We start from the raw sequence: 17,740 nt of genomic DNA, 5'->3' as shown, positions 1-17,740 counted from the left end.
GGTTTTTTGTTTGTTTTGTTGTTTGTGGGTTGTTTGTTTTTTTTTTTTAAATCATAGCTACTAGACTGACTTGTATTTTTAATATAATGATACAATGGGGTTTGTTCTTCAGTGCACTTCTGTAAGACTCATTACTACGCAGAGAGGAAATAAACCCTTCCCAAAAGCAATGCAATAGGTGTAGTTCACTTCAATTGAGTTATTTTATGTTTTAAAATTGGACAATCCTAAATAAATTCTCTTGTGACACAAAAGTACAAACATAACACAAAACTGATTATCCCTGACATGGTAATTTTTACATAAATGAAATTAATTCCAATCACTTTATCTTAATTTTTACAAATAGAAAACAGACAAGGGAGTGACGTAAAAAAAAAAAAATTGTGATGAAACAACTGTAACCTCCTTGTTTATTCTGGGGAAAGAACATGATAATTCATCGTACTTTCATCCACATATAAACATCCAAGCAAGCCATAAGTCAAAGTCAGAAGGTTATCTAAAATAAAGACATTTAGGAACTGTTTATTAAATTACTCAGTTACTTTTCGGTTTCTTAATGATGATGAATGTGCTGCTTCATAGATTACCATGACCTTCCAAGACTGGGTACTGTCTAATGATTTTTGCTACTAAGTTGGGATTATAGTATAAATGTTAAATTGAAACTTTACCATATTCCTGAACCCACATAACAAATCAGACTGCAAGTATTCTTCTAAGTATCTAAATTAAAAGGATCCTGCCAGATCCACTCTACCACTCTACTGCAAGCGATTGATGAGAACCACAGAAGGAAAGTAAGATGCAAAGTAATTAACATTACAGACAATCCAAATTATTATATTCTTACACAGAAAAAAATAGTTGAGTATTTTCTAATGATGTATGTATTTTAATTTAAATATAGTCCATTTTACAATTCTGATTAACAGACACTTTCTCTGTCAGGACTATTCATTCTTTGGTCATATCAATTCCAGGGGGAAGACTCCAAACGATCCAGTAAATGCAGACATGGCATCCATTACAATTAAACAGCCAGTGTATGTAAAGCTCACAACTTGTTTTCATATCACAATGACAGCATGCAGTAATGAACTTTCTGTTCAGAAAGCCTTTGTAAGACCCGGAAAGGGAAAGAAATATATACTCCCAAATACTAATTACTCAGATGCTTAATACTCAACCTCTTCAAAAATCTGGAGATCAGCCAAAAAGTGTCATAAATGGTTTGACTTTGTACCAGAACACTATTTATCAGCATTCTTAATTCCTATCTGTGCAGACAGACCGTGCTTAGTACTTAGCAATGAAATAGCTAAATATAACAGCAGTGCTAATTAGGTCATACATAAGCATTTGAGAATTTTCATTATAACCTAGAAGTCTTTATTAAATTCAGTTACAGAACGTCAACCACATCTGCTACAGTCGTCACAGAACTGAAGGTGGTCGTGTTCACAGGGGATGATGCAGAGCCTCAATACGTTAGTGGCTATACACGTGTCACATCTGAAATGTGACTCTTCAGTAGTGCAGCCAAATTGTTGTAGACCTACTTCTGCGTAAACTAATATCCATTGGCTTATCTATACAGTAAAGTAGTACAGTTACTCATCTTGAAATGAGGATACGAGGTTTTGACCAACCATACTGTTTAGGGAAACAAAGTGTTACCGGCAGCAAGTGGAAGGACGGGATCCACGTGCGAGAGCACAGTTACAACACTGGGCGCTTCATCCTCTGTCTTTGTCTCTCTCCCCTTTACCCCTCCAAACCTCATTCTAAAAGTTTTACATCTTTTTCGTGCAGAAATATATTCCACTTTGACAAGATCGCTGTCGTTACTTATGAAGAAGCAGGCATTTCTCATTGCTACGCTGAAATGACTTAAACCAATGAACTAATTAAGAAAAAAGTTGTAGCTTAAATACCGAGAACAAAAGCAGCACAAAAGCAACCTCTCTCCTCCTTCCCATATTGGGTGTTGCTGTTCTATGCTACAGAAATGAACAGAAACATCAGGGACAAAAACTCATCCTGCTGAAATAAATCAAAAATCAGTGACCTCAAGGGGTAAAAAAGTTTTACCTCAAATATACACGTGTAAAGCTAACATCCAAAAAGTCATCTGTTCTTATATAATTAAAACACAATGTTTCCATGTAAAAACTGTAACTAAAACACCACCTACGACTGAGCTCAGATTTTTTTTTTTTTTTTAACACATACATATTTGAAGGTTTCTCATTCCACTTGGCAATAGCAGTAATTACCAGTGGAAGTTTACAAGTTCAGCCAATATAACAAAGAGAAATGGAATACATTTCAGAAATTTTAGTAAATTATTCTGGCTTCATTTTTATTTTACAAGCTCAGTAATGTTAAGGCTGTTACGATATTCAAAATAAAAATAAAAATCAAGAACAAACTGTGAATCTATTTAAAGCAAGTTATAATTCTTTTTCAATTTTCTAATATAATTTTCAAGACTTCATCAGTTGATGATATATACCCCAAACCAAATAAGTTAAGTCTTCGATATAACTAAAGTTTTACTTAAGTAAACTTGTTAAAAAACAGGAATGATTTAAAATTCATACATTTACTTTGTTTGAACTTTAATGAGCGGAACAGATATAATTCACAGCATTAAAATTATTCAGGCAAGATAAAAGCTAAAAGTATGTCCTTGCCGAATGGTGAACATGAGATTTCCACAGACTACGTATGCCTTGTTTCCCACAATCAAACTATCACAGCATGAAAACATTCTCCGGCGTGTGGAGGTTTTGCCACCCATTTCCCTGGTGAAAGTGTGCAAAAGGATCTGAAAGTGTTATTGACAATTCATACAGTATCCCATATTTCATTAGATAGTACAAGCAGAGAACATATCTTAACTCTGAAGGGAGATGAAGCAACAATGTTTTAAATGACTATTGACTCCACTGTATTTCCTTATAGTGTCGGAAGACTGTAGTCTCTCAGGTTCATAAGAGACTCAAGATGATACAGGAATCCAATTATGCGAAGTCTATTTAGTTGTCCTGTTTGCTAAGCCAAAGGTTAACGAGAACTGCGCTGAAAAAACCTCCTGTGGTATTACAAAGTATTTCTTATGCTGCATAACATGTAAATGAAAAAGTATTTTAATCAAGTCTTTCTTTAACTCTTCAATTGCAATGGAATACTATACAATACAGCAAGTGAAAAACTCACGACGGAAAAAGTGATTTTAAAAATTTGCCTCTGAATTAAAGACATCATGACTAATTATTAAAGTAATTGTTACTGAATATTTCTCATTTGCAAAGGAAAAGATGTTCAGATCACAGAACCATAGATAGTCATTGCTAACATTAAATCTTTATAAATTGTAAGCTATGGCCTCTAATTTTAGACAGAAATTAATTATATTTTTGTTGGTAACACATTCAAATCTGTTTACACAGCTGACAAGTCTCAGCTGCACCAGACTCGAGCAGTGAGCTTTGAGGACTCTCCTGCTTTGGAGCAGATGACTCAACATTCACCAATTTCATTAAAGATGAAAAGGAGAAAAATTCACCTGCAACAATGTCACTTGTAAAAACAGACTTAAAACAGATTTATGAGTTTTACATATGTGAGGTATCCTATTCAAAAGTAAGGGGGGAAAAAAAAAACGGGAAAACCTAACAGCTGTGGGAAAACGGATTAGCAGTGTTGAGTTTCCAATTCTTTTTTGGGCTAATGTAAACTAATAAAATGTTAAAATGGATCCACATTTCAAAGACTGTAATTACCACATGACACCATGCTGTTATTTCAGATCTTACATCTATCATCTCAGATATGCTCCTGAATACATGGACATAGATTTACCCACCTCTCAAACTTAACTACTGTTTCTGCAAACACTACCACAGACATATTTTACAAGTATATTAGAAATATTAGAAATTCAGACAGTCTTCACTTTTTTTTTTTTTTGGATTGGCATAAATCCTTTACCCAGAGCAAAAAAGCCGCAGTCCTATCATACAAACAGCAATTCTCCCTTTACAAGAAGGGAGTAGAAATGGACAGGAAAGTAATGCATTGAAGACAATGCTAATACACAGACAAAGCAAATCCCAATTCCATTTTCACTTTGTAGAATACTCAGGTTCAACCCCTACTTTAAATGAATGATTTTATAAAAATAGAAGTATTTTTTTTCCTACGTTTTTCTCAGGTCACAAAATCTACATACATAACTACATAATTATTTCAGCCTTTTAGGCTTTTTTTTTTTTTTTTTTAAATAAAGGCGGACCTCACTAGCTGGCATTGGGAAGATACTACCAGAAGAAAATTGTCTGAGCAAAACTGAAAGACATGCTGTAAAACACACGGTAGGGACAGCCATGCAAGGAAGCAAGTCTAATATTTAATGGAATTCTGAAATTAAGTCCCATAATTTCCTGAATTTGTAGGCAATTCACAGTTAGCTGATTCCGCGACTGAGGGTACATATTGATCTCAGCTAAGTTTTCCTTCCATTTCTAAATAATGGTAATTATAAAACCTGAAAAATACGTTGGAAAATTGAATACATATTGTACTGTATACATATTATTTACTATTTCAAAATGAAATCTTGCAAATGTCCATAAATTCTTACTGGTCCAGCAAGAACCAAAGTAGATACTTTAAAAGCAAGTGAAGCTCTCCACCGATTTCAACAGGAACACCTCCTGCTTAAAGCCAGACACAGGGTTAAGAATACCAGTGATTTGATGGACACAACTGCAGAAAATATCTAGATATGCACTCAGAATACATGTAAAAATGGGATTTTTTCCCATCACCGCAAAACAGACCTCCTCAACTTCCACAATGTTGCGCAGCTTTGCTTCAATCTAGGAACATGTCTCCTTCTAGTCTAAAACATGCACTGAATTTGATACATGTGAATAATTTCCATGGAAACGTGCTTTAGTAAGCCAGTAATTTAGTATTTGTATCTTTCAAGATAAAGCTCTGAAGTATGTGTAACGGTAAGTTACTGCATACGGGACATTAAAAGCTATTGGGTGATTCTGATCAAAAATCCAAGTAAAATCAGCTATTTGTAGGAAGAAATGAAATGAGAACCAAAGCTACTTACCGAGTCGTCTGTGGCAGAAGGAGGCCAGCCTTCCCATAACTGGTGGCGGACAGGGATACTAGTTAGGTCATACACATTCCGCTTTACCTAATCAACAAAAAACAACAACAACAACAACAAATTTAGAACCTGTACTAACAAAAGCATACAGGCAAACTGCAGTCTTTTCATCATAATCCCAAGCTTTTTATTTTGTTTTTTTTTTCCAATTACTTATTGTAAAACAGGTTCCTCCAACACTCGAAGATCTGTTCACATCTGTTCCACAGGTTTACGTACAGTACTGCTGAATTTCAGTGCTGCCGAAAGCAACTGAACAAACTATGTTGAAGAAAAAACATAATCTATGAAGTATCATTCATAATGACACATCATTACTGAAGTATCATAAATGTGTAAAACAATTCATAATACGAATTTTCCAAGTAAAAAGTATTACAAAGTAATGATCAAACTGATGGGAAGCAGAAGGTAGTAACAAAAATTCTGTTACAGTTTTTGCTAGTTAACATACTCTGCTTTCACCTGAAAATTTTAGGTTCATACTAATACAATAAGAAAAACAACTACTTTTGCATAAGTTTCTTAAATGGGTTAAAAAAAATAGAAGTGATAGTATTAAACATGAAAATATTAATTAATAAGCACATTTCCAATGAAGACAGCCCATTTAAAACATTTATTAACAAAACGCAAATAAACTCATTTTTACATCAATTCTTTTCTTATGCTGTTAAAATATAAGTCACTACCATTAATAATCTCGCATAATGGTTGTCAGGAGGAAGAGAAGGGAAAAAGAAGAAAGAGTTGAAAATTTCAAATACAGGAAGAATGCTGCAAAATACAAGTGTTACAAAACTTTCTCCTCAAAAACATTAACACAGATAAAAAAGCTGGCATGTGTTACCTAGCTTGCAGTCTAGCGCACTTACCCTAAGTTAACAACTTTGTCTAAACAGAAAAATGATCAAAAAAAAAAAAAAAATCGGGAAGAAAGCTGAAATTTGTCAAAATGAGAAATACTAACATAATCCATATATTTAAAGGTTTCCTATTCAAGAAATGAATGAAAGGTGATTCTAAACTACCATTCTTAAGGACATAATACAATAAAACAAAGCGATCTATTACAGACATTTTATATAATTTGACCCTAACTATTAATCAGTACTTGCCATAGCTTCATCACGGAAGCGCAGTTGAGTTTTGAATACATGGTAAGGTAATATGGTAATATAAACATGTGGAATGTGCATATGTTCCCTCAAAATTTGGCATTTATTTTTAGTACAGAATGTATATGCAACATCTAGCAGTAGATATTCATCTAAAAATGTGTTTGCATAATGAAATAATACCAAAACTCTTTTTCTCAGGATCATCTTTAGAGAGAAATGGTGCATAGATCCTTTCTTTTGAATTTTGCACATAGTTCAAGCACATTAATGCATGGATGAAGGACACACGTGCAGACGTTAAGTGGTAAAAGAACTGTTCTAATCATTGTAAATATCCTAAGGGGGGTGAGGGAGGAGGCAGGGATTTCCACACATACGCTTGCTCACAAATGTTGATTTGGGCAACATTCTTCAAAAGACTCTTCATGGCACTGCTGCATGAGTTTGCCAACAAATAAATACAACTGAGAAAATTCAGGGCATACAGAGAGCAAACACAAAGTACAGTGCTCTTGCTGTATTTCCAGTTGTCAGATCCTCCATTCAGTTACTGTTGCTCATTCTCACTACTTTTAGTTGTAGTAGTAGTAATATTTCATACTAATAAAGTGCCCCTTAGTAAAAACTGTGAAGAAGTGTCTCTCATTTCTAGATAGATTTAGTATATAGGCTATGTGGATAGTAATTTCAATACTATCAGTTTAAAGCCTTATAAATATAAATATTCTGCACAGATGAGTGGAAAACCATGGCTTCTAATTATTATCTAACAGCAAGATACATAACTTCCAAGTCTGGAGTCTACATCTCTCTAAAGGAAGAAAGTCAGATCATGTGGGTTCCTTATCTGGACATTTCAGTGGCCTAACATATATTTGCGTTGGATTTTCAGCTCAGCTTTACGGTCATTGGATGTTTTAGAATCATTAAGATATCTCTCCTTTTTTTGTAAAGCTGGTAAATTATATGTACACCGGGTAACATGTATGTTAATATTGGTTTTGTTCAGGAGTTTTTGCAGGGAGACTGATCTGGTATCTATGTTTTAATCAAAAAAAATTACAACCATATTTTAATTAAAAAAAGCTAAAACAAGAACATTGTTTAGTTTTAGACACAGAATACTGCAGTATTTATTAGTAATTAAAACGCACTTCATATTAGTGCTTCCCCGTATTTAAGCATGTCGTCATGCTTTAAAAAATACAAATATATCTTAATTATTAAAAATGTATTTAAATACATTTCAAATACAGAGATATGTGGTATATTCTTATATATATCTATATGCATATGTATACACACGCACCTCTGAAGAACGGAATTATGGAAGACCGAACTCTTTAGAACTTGGTATATGATCTCATTCCTACTGTTCAAAACAAACAGCCTTTCTTCACTGCTTCTTAACAAGAAGGTAGCCTGCTGTGAGGTATTCATTTCACAGTAGTATCAAGGTAAAGAGATGTCATTACTCCGTACTGACCCCACAACAGCCCATCAAAATGTTACAATACTGATCACAAGAATACGTTTCTTGCTATTTTAGTTTTCTTGCATTAAATACAGAGATAAACTGTCCCTGTGAGATAACTATTCTCCAATTATACATCAAAGTAGTCTTATTAATGTTATTTTTACAATATAAAACTCTAAAATGAACTATTTTCGAATAACAAGTGAAACTTATTTGCAGAAACGTGAGATCAACACAACTGCATAATATGTTTGCAAAAAGCCTTCAGAAGTAAAAATAAGTAACTCAGAAGTCACATTCCTCAAATTCCCTTCTAATTCCAAAGTACAACAGAAAGGCATTATGAAAAAAACAGTATTTCCCTTCTTTCATTAGCTCATCTGTAACTGCACTGAATTCAATAACATTCCTCTGCTATTCTAAGCTTGAAAGGCATGCTCGGGGTAAAGTGTTATGTTGGTATAAAGCACAATGCCAGACTGATGTGCTGGACAAAAGTGATCAAAGTTGAAGTAATTTTAGCCAACGCACAAGTATTCTGCTGCATTATTCTACCAGAATGACATCTGTTGAGCAACTCGTCGCAGAATAAACTAGTTGTTATAGACAGGCCTGCTCGGGTAGGGGACCATGTAAGACTTATTAGAATAATGTTTGATTAAACAAACTGCTTGACTTAAGATCATAACTGGATTTGGAATTCATGCCAAAGTAGTCCTCTTTCAAACAACAAGCCACAATCAATTATTTAAGATAAAATAAACTTGCTTTTAAATAACTATTTAATTTTAGGTTTGATTATTAGAACAGGATTAAGAAAGCAGACTGCAAAAGTCTTAGAGACTAGGAATATTTACTAATCAAGTACAGAAAACCCCTTTTCTTCATTAAACGACATAATTTCAGTTTAAAGTTAAAAATTCTGTGAGGAGGAAAAAGTTCTAAAGATTTGTATAAAGCAGAACTATAAACTACTTCTTCACTAGGCCAATGAAATAAAAACCTACGGCTATACTCTTCATGCAACTGAAAAAAGTTAGCATAGTAAGTGGATTAAGTCTGTTTTAAGGTTTTTATTTATAAACTCACATGATATTGATAGGAGGACTGAAATCTTTATAAATTTGTGTAAAGCAAACTTTAACTTCTAGTGCTATCCACTGAGCTACATTTATTGGCAAACTTTTTGGTCCCCCACCTTTGATCAGTTCGAAATACTAATTGGTGGCATTGTCTTTGTGCAGCCCAGAATTTCTTTTCATAATGTTCAGATGCCATGGTGACTGGCACATTACTATGGCAGCCACCCTTCAGATTATAATCTCCAGAATATAAGAGATCATTTAAAAACAAATTAAAGGCACATCTATTTGGTTCCACAACTCAGCTGTGAACAGTATCAATACAACCATTTAAACCCAAAAAAATACCCCATATATTTCAGATGCAATTTTACTTGGAAAATTATGTATAATTCCTGCAGAATGCTCTGTCTTGCAGCTATACACCGATGCTGGAGAAGCACATGAAGTTTCACCTTCAGTTCATTTTCACTGGTGTTAGAAGGGAGTTAAAATATTAAACAACTTTTAATATTTTAAGAAAACCCGTACGTCAAAGTAGCCAACACACTGAGAAAACTTCGCAGATATAGGCAGAGTCTTACTTCCTTATCTTTCACTGTTTTTTTTAAGCAGAGGAGTATGTTGTTTCAAAAGGAAGGTTAAACACAAAAGATACACTTTGTTAGTAGATATGAAGTTAATCCAATATTCAAAGCCCTTCCACATCCATATTAGTAAGTATAAAATGAAGTAAAATGTATCACAGGGCAAGAAGTCCGTACCAGATAATGTGATGATGATGACCTTTTGGTGGTTTCACTTAGCAGAAATAAGTAGCTATTTTCTTATCTTTGAATTAGAAAAATCTGAAATCTACTGTCAAAAAAAAAAAAAACTAACACCTACCGAATTCTTAAAAAAATTCAATTTATGCTGAATCATCAAAGAACTGTCGTGCCTGAATCAAACACTGCCGTGTTTGAATCACAACAAATCACAACAAAGTTTAACAGTAGTTTCCCTCAGGCTGTTTTCCGCTTATGCAGGTACAAAGTTAATTGAAATAATGTAGATAATGAACTTTTGTTAGTCTTATTATTAAATATAATTTATGCAAAGCTGTAAATTGGCTGAGATGCTAAAGACTGTTCCAGGCACATAGGCAGCATGAAAGACAGTGCAAAAATGAGTGCATGAAAGGCAGACAAAAGGAGCAATAAAGTCAGAGGACTGTGAGGAATGTGGAATGTGAGTTGGGGGACGCGGGGAAATGAGATCAGATGCAGACAGAGCAAGGTTGCATGGGGCACTGATAGTAAAGCGAGAATCTTGACTTTGACATTGTAACAGAGAAGAAGCCAAGGCAAGTAAGCAAAATTTTCAGGGGACAGCAACGATATGGACGGGGCAATGACAGAAAGAAATGCAAAGTAAGCAAAAGCATTTTGGTGAAGAAAGATGGAAAGAAAGGAGGCAAAACCAGCTAAAGCAATAGCCTTCAAGGTTATAGAGGAAAGCCCTTAGCATCTCTGACAGACAAAATTCCACCAACAGATAGCAAAGAGCATCGGGAATCTGGCAGTAATACATGGGAAGCAGGGACAGAATCTACCAAGTTTCTAAGCATAGAGAAGTGTCAAAGGTGATAAAGTGGTGAATTTGAAAGGATAATGATGTTATCAGTAGTTATGAACAAAAAGATGGGTCAGATAAAAGGATAATTTCAGTTAACTATGGACTAACAAGAACTATTAAAAATACAGAGATGTAAAACTAGAGAAAGAATTTCTGAATCGGCATCTCTGCCACAACCTATTGCAATAGATTTGGTCCATAGTAATAGTAAAGACACAGGACAGAAATGGAAGAAGTTAGGAGAGAAAATGAAAAACAAAAATAAGTGATCCATATTTAAAATTTTCCCATAGCAGAGAAAAAGTATTTTGCATTTTATCAGGAAAAGGCTATCAGCAGTCAATGAGAAACTGAATTTCTTAACTTTAAAAAGTGATATGTGCAGTAATTTTTAGCCATCAACCCACAAGTGGGATATATTCATATATAGCAAGTAATGTACTGTATGAACCACGACTAACATTAGCACCCAAACCAGAACTCTCAGGTCACTTTATGCAAGATTCATTTGAGGGGAATGGTATCAGTCTGCTCCACTCACAAGTTTGTTTGCCTTTTTGTATCTCCAATACACAATATAATAAACTATATTAAACCATAAAGAACAAAGGTTATTTAAATCAGCAAATTTTAATTTTAGTGTAGGCTTTACTTTAGAAACAATAATGCAATTCTGAAGACATCAAATGATAACCGGCCTCTCCTTCCAGCAACTGACTGAAGTTTAAATTACGGAATGCTTTCAATTAGTGAATTAAGATGTCAGAATCGGGCTATTTTTAAATAACAGCATCTGCTTCTCAAGAATTTCATACCACTGAAACTCTCCAAGGAAGACTCACTACGCTAAAATAACTATTTACATTTGCACACATACTCACTTCACTCTGTCATAACCTAAAGGAAAAAAATACACTTCCAACCTAAATATTTAAAATCTACACTGAATGTGAAAGAACTCCTCTCCTGCCCAAGCTTGCCAGCCAAAAGTCAGTTGTTATTTAGTGCTTTTATGAAATACACAAGAACTCAAATGCGTGTTTTACTACAACACATTCTCTAATTTTTTATTTCACAGCTCTTCATTTAAATTACTATTTTTGCTTTTAATACCTCTGAAAAGATTCTGGTCTGCATTTATTAAGTTTTCCCCTTTAGTAGGCTAAAGCTTTGAGACCTCTTTTCTTGTTTAATGCAGAATAAAAATGCATTAAATTCTAACATAATTGGTTTTAATTCAATGTCTGAAATACATTGCTTGCTTATTCTATCATGACAAGTAAAACTGAAACAAATAAAAGCACCAAAACTTGTACACCTCCTGAAAGTAGTGTGTATACCTCTTCCCTCTAATTAGGACTGTTTCATTTTCAAATTAAAAACAATATGCAATTTCAAACCTTCCTAAAGGACCCTATGATAACCTGAATGTCCATTGTATGTCAGCCACATACAAAGCAGAATTCATCAGCAAGTTACAATACAAAAAAACAGTAGAAAATTTTCTGCTAAGTTTTCGTGTACCACTTTTCTGCAATTAAACATATTTTATGTACAGAAAAGCCACTAATGTGTCCAACTTTCACTTTAGAATGTATGGAACAGTGTTTGAACCAAAATAAACCCAGTTTAAACTACTGTTAAAAGTGGGTTGTATTGTACTGTAGTAGTCAGTAAATATTGTGCCAATGTCTTCATTAGAAAGCTTGTTGAATTCATTATGTAACCATTCAAATTAACTTAGGTCTGGAAAATAAGGTGTGAGTTTTGTGACATTTTGCTGATAAGAGTTCAAACGAAGAAGATTAAGTCACATTAAACACTAGGCAAAAAGCAGCACATAGATTTTTTGATGTTTCAAATTCTTTGGTTTCAATATCTAGAAAAGAGTTGAAGTACATGAATTTTGCCTCTCATCGTTGGAAAGGTGGAGTAAGAACTTCATATATGTTGGATTTAAATGAGTACTTTAACACAAATAATCCACACTATTTCCAGTTTGAGGGATGAGGCAAGGAGAAACAGGTAACTACTAAGAAAGATTAAGTGGCTGAAATGCAAAGTTAACGTATTATTTTGCTATTATGTATTAAAATGGGGGACGGAGGAAAATTTTCAGGAGAAAGAATCCATAAACAGACAATAAACTTAACAGAGAGATGATTCACCATAATATTTTAGTAAAAACCATCTCATTTAGGAAAATAAGATACTAGACATGAGGACAGATTCACCAGTACCACTTCCAGAAAGCCATATGGATTCATCACTCCCCAGCTAAGCACTTATAGCCTCATTCCCCCAGATTTATATCCATCATAGTCATCAGACAAAATCCAAAACAAAAATGTTAATTCCATTTTACTGATGTAAATTCTTGAGGACTACAGATAGTCCTAATTACTTACGTGAAATACTACTGGCAAACTTTAAATGTCCTAAATTCAAAAAATAAACTGTTTTTTTCCTAAGCTAGTTGGCTATGTTCTGTCTACTGGTTCTACAGTTGAGAGAAAGACACCTTCAGACACACTACCTACTCACTGTATAGACTCATTGAGCAACTATATTTCTGAACTGTAATACTCATTCAAATAATTTAGAAATTTTTCTTAACTAGAAGTTGTTATCAGAAGCCCATCCAGTTTAGGAATCACCAGATAATTTAAAAATTCATTAAATGTAATGACATTTAAAATTCATTACATTTTGTAAATGCTTGTAAAGAAGCATTCAGCAGTTTCCTTTCAGCAATAGAAATAACTGTGAATAAATTACTTTCATAGATTTCACAATTATTAATACTTCATTATCTTTATTTCATTCGTTGGCCCTCATATTTTAAACCTCTTTTATACCATTTATACCATGGATGTCATTTGACTTTTTTTTAATGGGTCTGTGCCAAGTTAGTATCTTAACACCACAACCTAAAATAAAATGGTCCACTGTGTAATATTAGTGTATTTTTGTGGTTAGAACCTGCACATTTTGAAACAGAAAATAAAAGCAGGGTTTCAACTAAACTTTACTGAATCTTTGACACGTGAACTTCTGATTTCCTTATGGAATATATACCTATAGCTACAATATCATCTGAAAAGATGGATATTCCAAGCACATAAGATGTTCCCTCAAAGACTTAGCAAGATATTTTCCCAACCTCAGCCTCCTGTCCAGACAAGGTTTGAGGTTTGGGAATTAACCTCAATGAGCTCTCTTCAAGCTATGAGATACTACTTTTTGCCACTGCTTTGGATCTGGCCTTTTCCTGGGCTGCAGCAAGTGGCAAATGTTAAGTATATTCACTATATTATATTGTATTATTCACTATATTAAAATTCTACATACAACTGTTTCACTGTCTTTAAAATGTTGTTTTACTTCTCAATGCCTCAGTTTTCTGCCAGCATACATGCACATTTTAATTCTGTGGAATAAAGAAACTTCTTTGCTGATCTCCATCTTTAAATACCTAGAATTAGCTATCCTTCTAGAAGAGCGTTATTGCTAAATGCAAGTTACAATCTTCTGAACTTGATGCAGAAGTTACTGATTGCTGCTATATGGCCTGCACTGCGCAAAGGTTCAGCCTACATAATTATTATTATTCATTGCTTGTAGTGCCTAGGAGACCTAATTGTGATAATCCCCTCTGAACTTAAAACCGCATGACCCTTTGAATTTTTTAATAGAAGGTTAAAAGAAGAAACAAATTCCTATAGAAGGAGACGGGAAAACACATTCTTAAGAAATTGAGTCAAGAGACACAAGTATTTAAAAAAAAAAACAGAAGAAAAAAAATCATTTTAGCAGCACACAAGCATGAGGCTGAAATAGGGTATGAAAGAAGTAGTGTGTGAGCTAGCTGTGACATTAGAGATTGAAAGGAAGATGTGATTAGGGTTAAAAGAGATCAAACAACAAAGACTTACTGCCAAAACAATTTTACAAATGTATTTGAAAATGCCTTAAAGACTTCTGCTAACAAAGTAAAACTGATGATAATACTTGAAGTTTTCATTTGTTTGTTCTACATATAGTGTACTGACACAGAAAAGATACATTCTGAAGTCCTAGTTTGTTTTTCCATTCAGTAGGAATGGTCATATGAGAAAATATACTTATTAGTAAGCTAAATGAAGAAGCACAAGGAATGCATACTTAACGGAAACTTTTAACTGACCGTTATGCACATTATGAAAGACAACAGGCAACTGCTACTAAGTCATCTATTACCAGATCACTATCAAGAGGCAACTACTCTTTTGACAAAGCACCCAATTGCAAAATAAAGGGTAAATCCAGTTTCTAATGTTGTTCTGCCAAGGAAAGATATTAATTTGCTGTAAAAACCAGAAAAATTACCAAAACAGATTGTTAATGCTACCATCCCAATTCCAGCTGCTTTTATGGCCTAAAATGTTGATAAATTGCCAAACACCACGTATTTTACTTCCATTAAAAATTAACATTTTAAGACCCCTTTAAAAATAGTGGGACGAACTCTGGAGGTCCATACTCACGCAAGATCCTGCATCTGGCAGGAAAAATTAGACCTTAGTTTTACTACAGAAAATGTTACTTTTAGTTACCACCTTCCAGCAGATTCCAGAGTGCTTCACAAAGCATGGCAGGAAAATCACGTGAAATCCAGATGGTTATTTTGGACTCTGCTGCAGCAGTGTACAAGGCTGTGACAGAGCTGAAGTTAGACAGATGTAATAAAGAATATGCAGACTGAATTAGGATCTCTCTAGGAAGAAGCCAGGAAAGATTAGAAAAACACTACAAATTAGAAAAGCATAATTATTAAGATCACTTCGATGCTCTTTGGAGCTAAAAAAAGGTATATGAAAACCGTTAGTTGAAACAGCTGGTCTACTAAATTCAACAGAAGACTGCACCAGGGTAAGAGAGTTTGTATCTGGGCTAACCTGATGAAAGAGATCATCGGGAGTCAAGAGACAAGTAATTTCATATGGATTGCATACTTAGCAGACTTAATAGATAATCCTAATAAATAATCTCAGTGATTAAATCAGTAACTTAGAGAAAAATATACCTTGACACTTACTGATCATGAAGTTAAGGACATGACTGAGAGCAGTAACTTTGATCCAAGCTATTTAAAATTGGTATGAAAACACAATTTAAATTACTAAATACACTTTCTGTGCATCCCAACTTCTCTCAGACCTGCCAGAGCCCGGGCCAGAAGCTACTGCCACTACTGGGTAATGGTAAAACATGAATAAAGGTTAGGAAGTAAGAAAAAATCTGCATGCGAGTTACACAGGCTTGATCCCAGCTTGTCCGTACCACACGTGCATATATTCAGACTACTACACAAAGAAGTGTAATTTTGCAGCTCCACTGTTCCACTTCCTTTGTCAGGAATTAGTGTGTGAACTCTTCTGCAAGAAGTCTGTATTATACTTTCCTGTATCTTCTATTGGCTGTGTTATTTCCTTTTTAAGGAACTAGGTGTCTTAATGAATTATAGCATAGTGAATATTTTGGATATAGTCAGGTCCCCACTCATAAGGATCTTAAAGATTATTTCTAGGGTTTGAATTATCACTCGAAGTGAAAGGGATAGTCGATGTGATTCTTGCAGTGGAAAGTAGATCTGTTACATTTTCACAGCTGTCATGTTCTGAACAAAAAAATTTAGACAAATTTATTTGAAAACAAACACCCTCATCTTCATTTCAAAATAAACTAGTTTGCCACAGCCTAAGTATAATAAATACATATATTGGTCTTTCATCGCTTCCCTACTTGTGCATTTTCATGGATCTCAAAAGTAATCAGTCATATCAATAAATGGTAAAATAGACGGTCATTTTAGGAGATGAGTGAAAGTTAGATTTCCCATTCTTACTGCATTTAATTGTAGTAAAGAGCAACACTTGTATTCATCCTAAGAAAAAACACCTTTCCCTCTTGAAAATTTCTTTTCACTTTGGTCCAATGAGAGACTAAATTCTACTGCCCCTCACAAATCTCGGATTATGATACGAAGACATATGCTCCTTAACCCACTGCATTGATGGACAGTATCTTCCTCCATTCCTACCCAAACATGTTTCAGAATGAAAACCGATTGTTTCAAAGTCTCAGAAAATGCATAAACCACATGTGATCCAGAGACAATCCTTATTTTAAGTGATAAGCCTACCAATTTTAGTTTAAGAAATGGAACATCACAAAATCAGTATTCTGTCTTGTGTTTACTTGTCTTATTTCTAGACAATTGATAAAATACTCTTTTATGAGAGACCATATTTTATTGCTAATAGAGCCAATAAAAAATCTATTCAATTTTTTTTAAAATTATCAATATTAGAAAATATTTGCAAATTTAGACATTATGTGAAAAAGTAGTTCAATCTATGAATCTTGTGAGGCAAAGTACCACAATTGTGCAGAGAGTTGTGCAGTACTTTGATGTAGAGAAATCCTCTAATACTCCTCTAACTTCAATGTTTTAACTATTTCTTCCCACCACTTTTACACTTAAAGATCACAGCAAGTCTGCTGCTTAAAGAAGGGAGATGGGTAGGCTCTTTCTGCAGCCCTTTTATTCTCAGTGTCAGCCATGCATCTTCCAGCGTAGCTTGCAATCACATTTGTAATCCAAAGGAAAAATGACATGCAAAGTGCATTTTCTCTAAAGACTTGCTGCTATCTTCACCACACAAAAGAGAATATGGGTTACCCAGAAACCCATCAATAACTCAACAGTTGACTTGCTTGGTTCATCTAGGTTGTTGGTATCAGGTAGTTGGCAGACTCTTACATGTGAGAACTCAGTATGAACTCAACTTATGCCATCTTTCTCAGTCACTGTAAGTATGAATTTAATAAATTATTTTATGTGATTGTGTTTTAATAGATATTCTATTAACGTTATTCTAAATTCAAGTTAAAATGAATTATAAAATAAGGTTTACTGAGCTCTTAGTCCCCCTTCTACTAACAAAAACAGTTCTTGGTGCTTCCTCCATTTCATTTTCATGTCTACCAAATCACCGCTTTTTCTTTACATCAACAGTATTCAGAAAGAATCTGAAATTCATTTCTGTTTTAACCAAGGAATGGCTATTAGTTTCACATTGGAAAAGAAAATTATGCAGACAATCTGCACAGTGTATTTTAAGAATGTCAACATACACACATCACTTACAAATATAGTTACTAATATTGCTACATTTAAGGTATATGCATATAAGGTGCT

General features: G+C 34.0%; 1 protein-coding gene across 6 annotated transcripts in view; it reads right to left on the bottom strand.

Annotated features, from left to right (window-relative positions):
• Positions 1-17,740, bottom strand: part of FAF1 (Fas associated factor 1) — a 174,585-nt gene that overhangs the window by 81,841 nt on the left and 75,004 nt on the right. For all 6 annotated transcript variants that reach the window (XM_075155797.1, XM_075155795.1, XM_075155793.1 and 3 more), the window contains one exon: positions 5,141-5,227. In XM_075155797.1, coding sequence (XP_075011898.1) covers positions 5,141-5,227 — 87 coding nt within the window. The remainder of the gene's footprint in view (positions 1-5,140; positions 5,228-17,740) is intronic.

Source organism: Calonectris borealis, chromosome 8 (genome assembly GCF_964195595.1).
Source record: "Calonectris borealis chromosome 8, bCalBor7.hap1.2, whole genome shotgun sequence".
In the NCBI taxonomy this organism is placed as follows: domain Eukaryota; kingdom Metazoa; phylum Chordata; class Aves; order Procellariiformes; family Procellariidae; genus Calonectris; species Calonectris borealis.
This window is presented reverse-complemented; position numbering and strand designations above follow the sequence as displayed.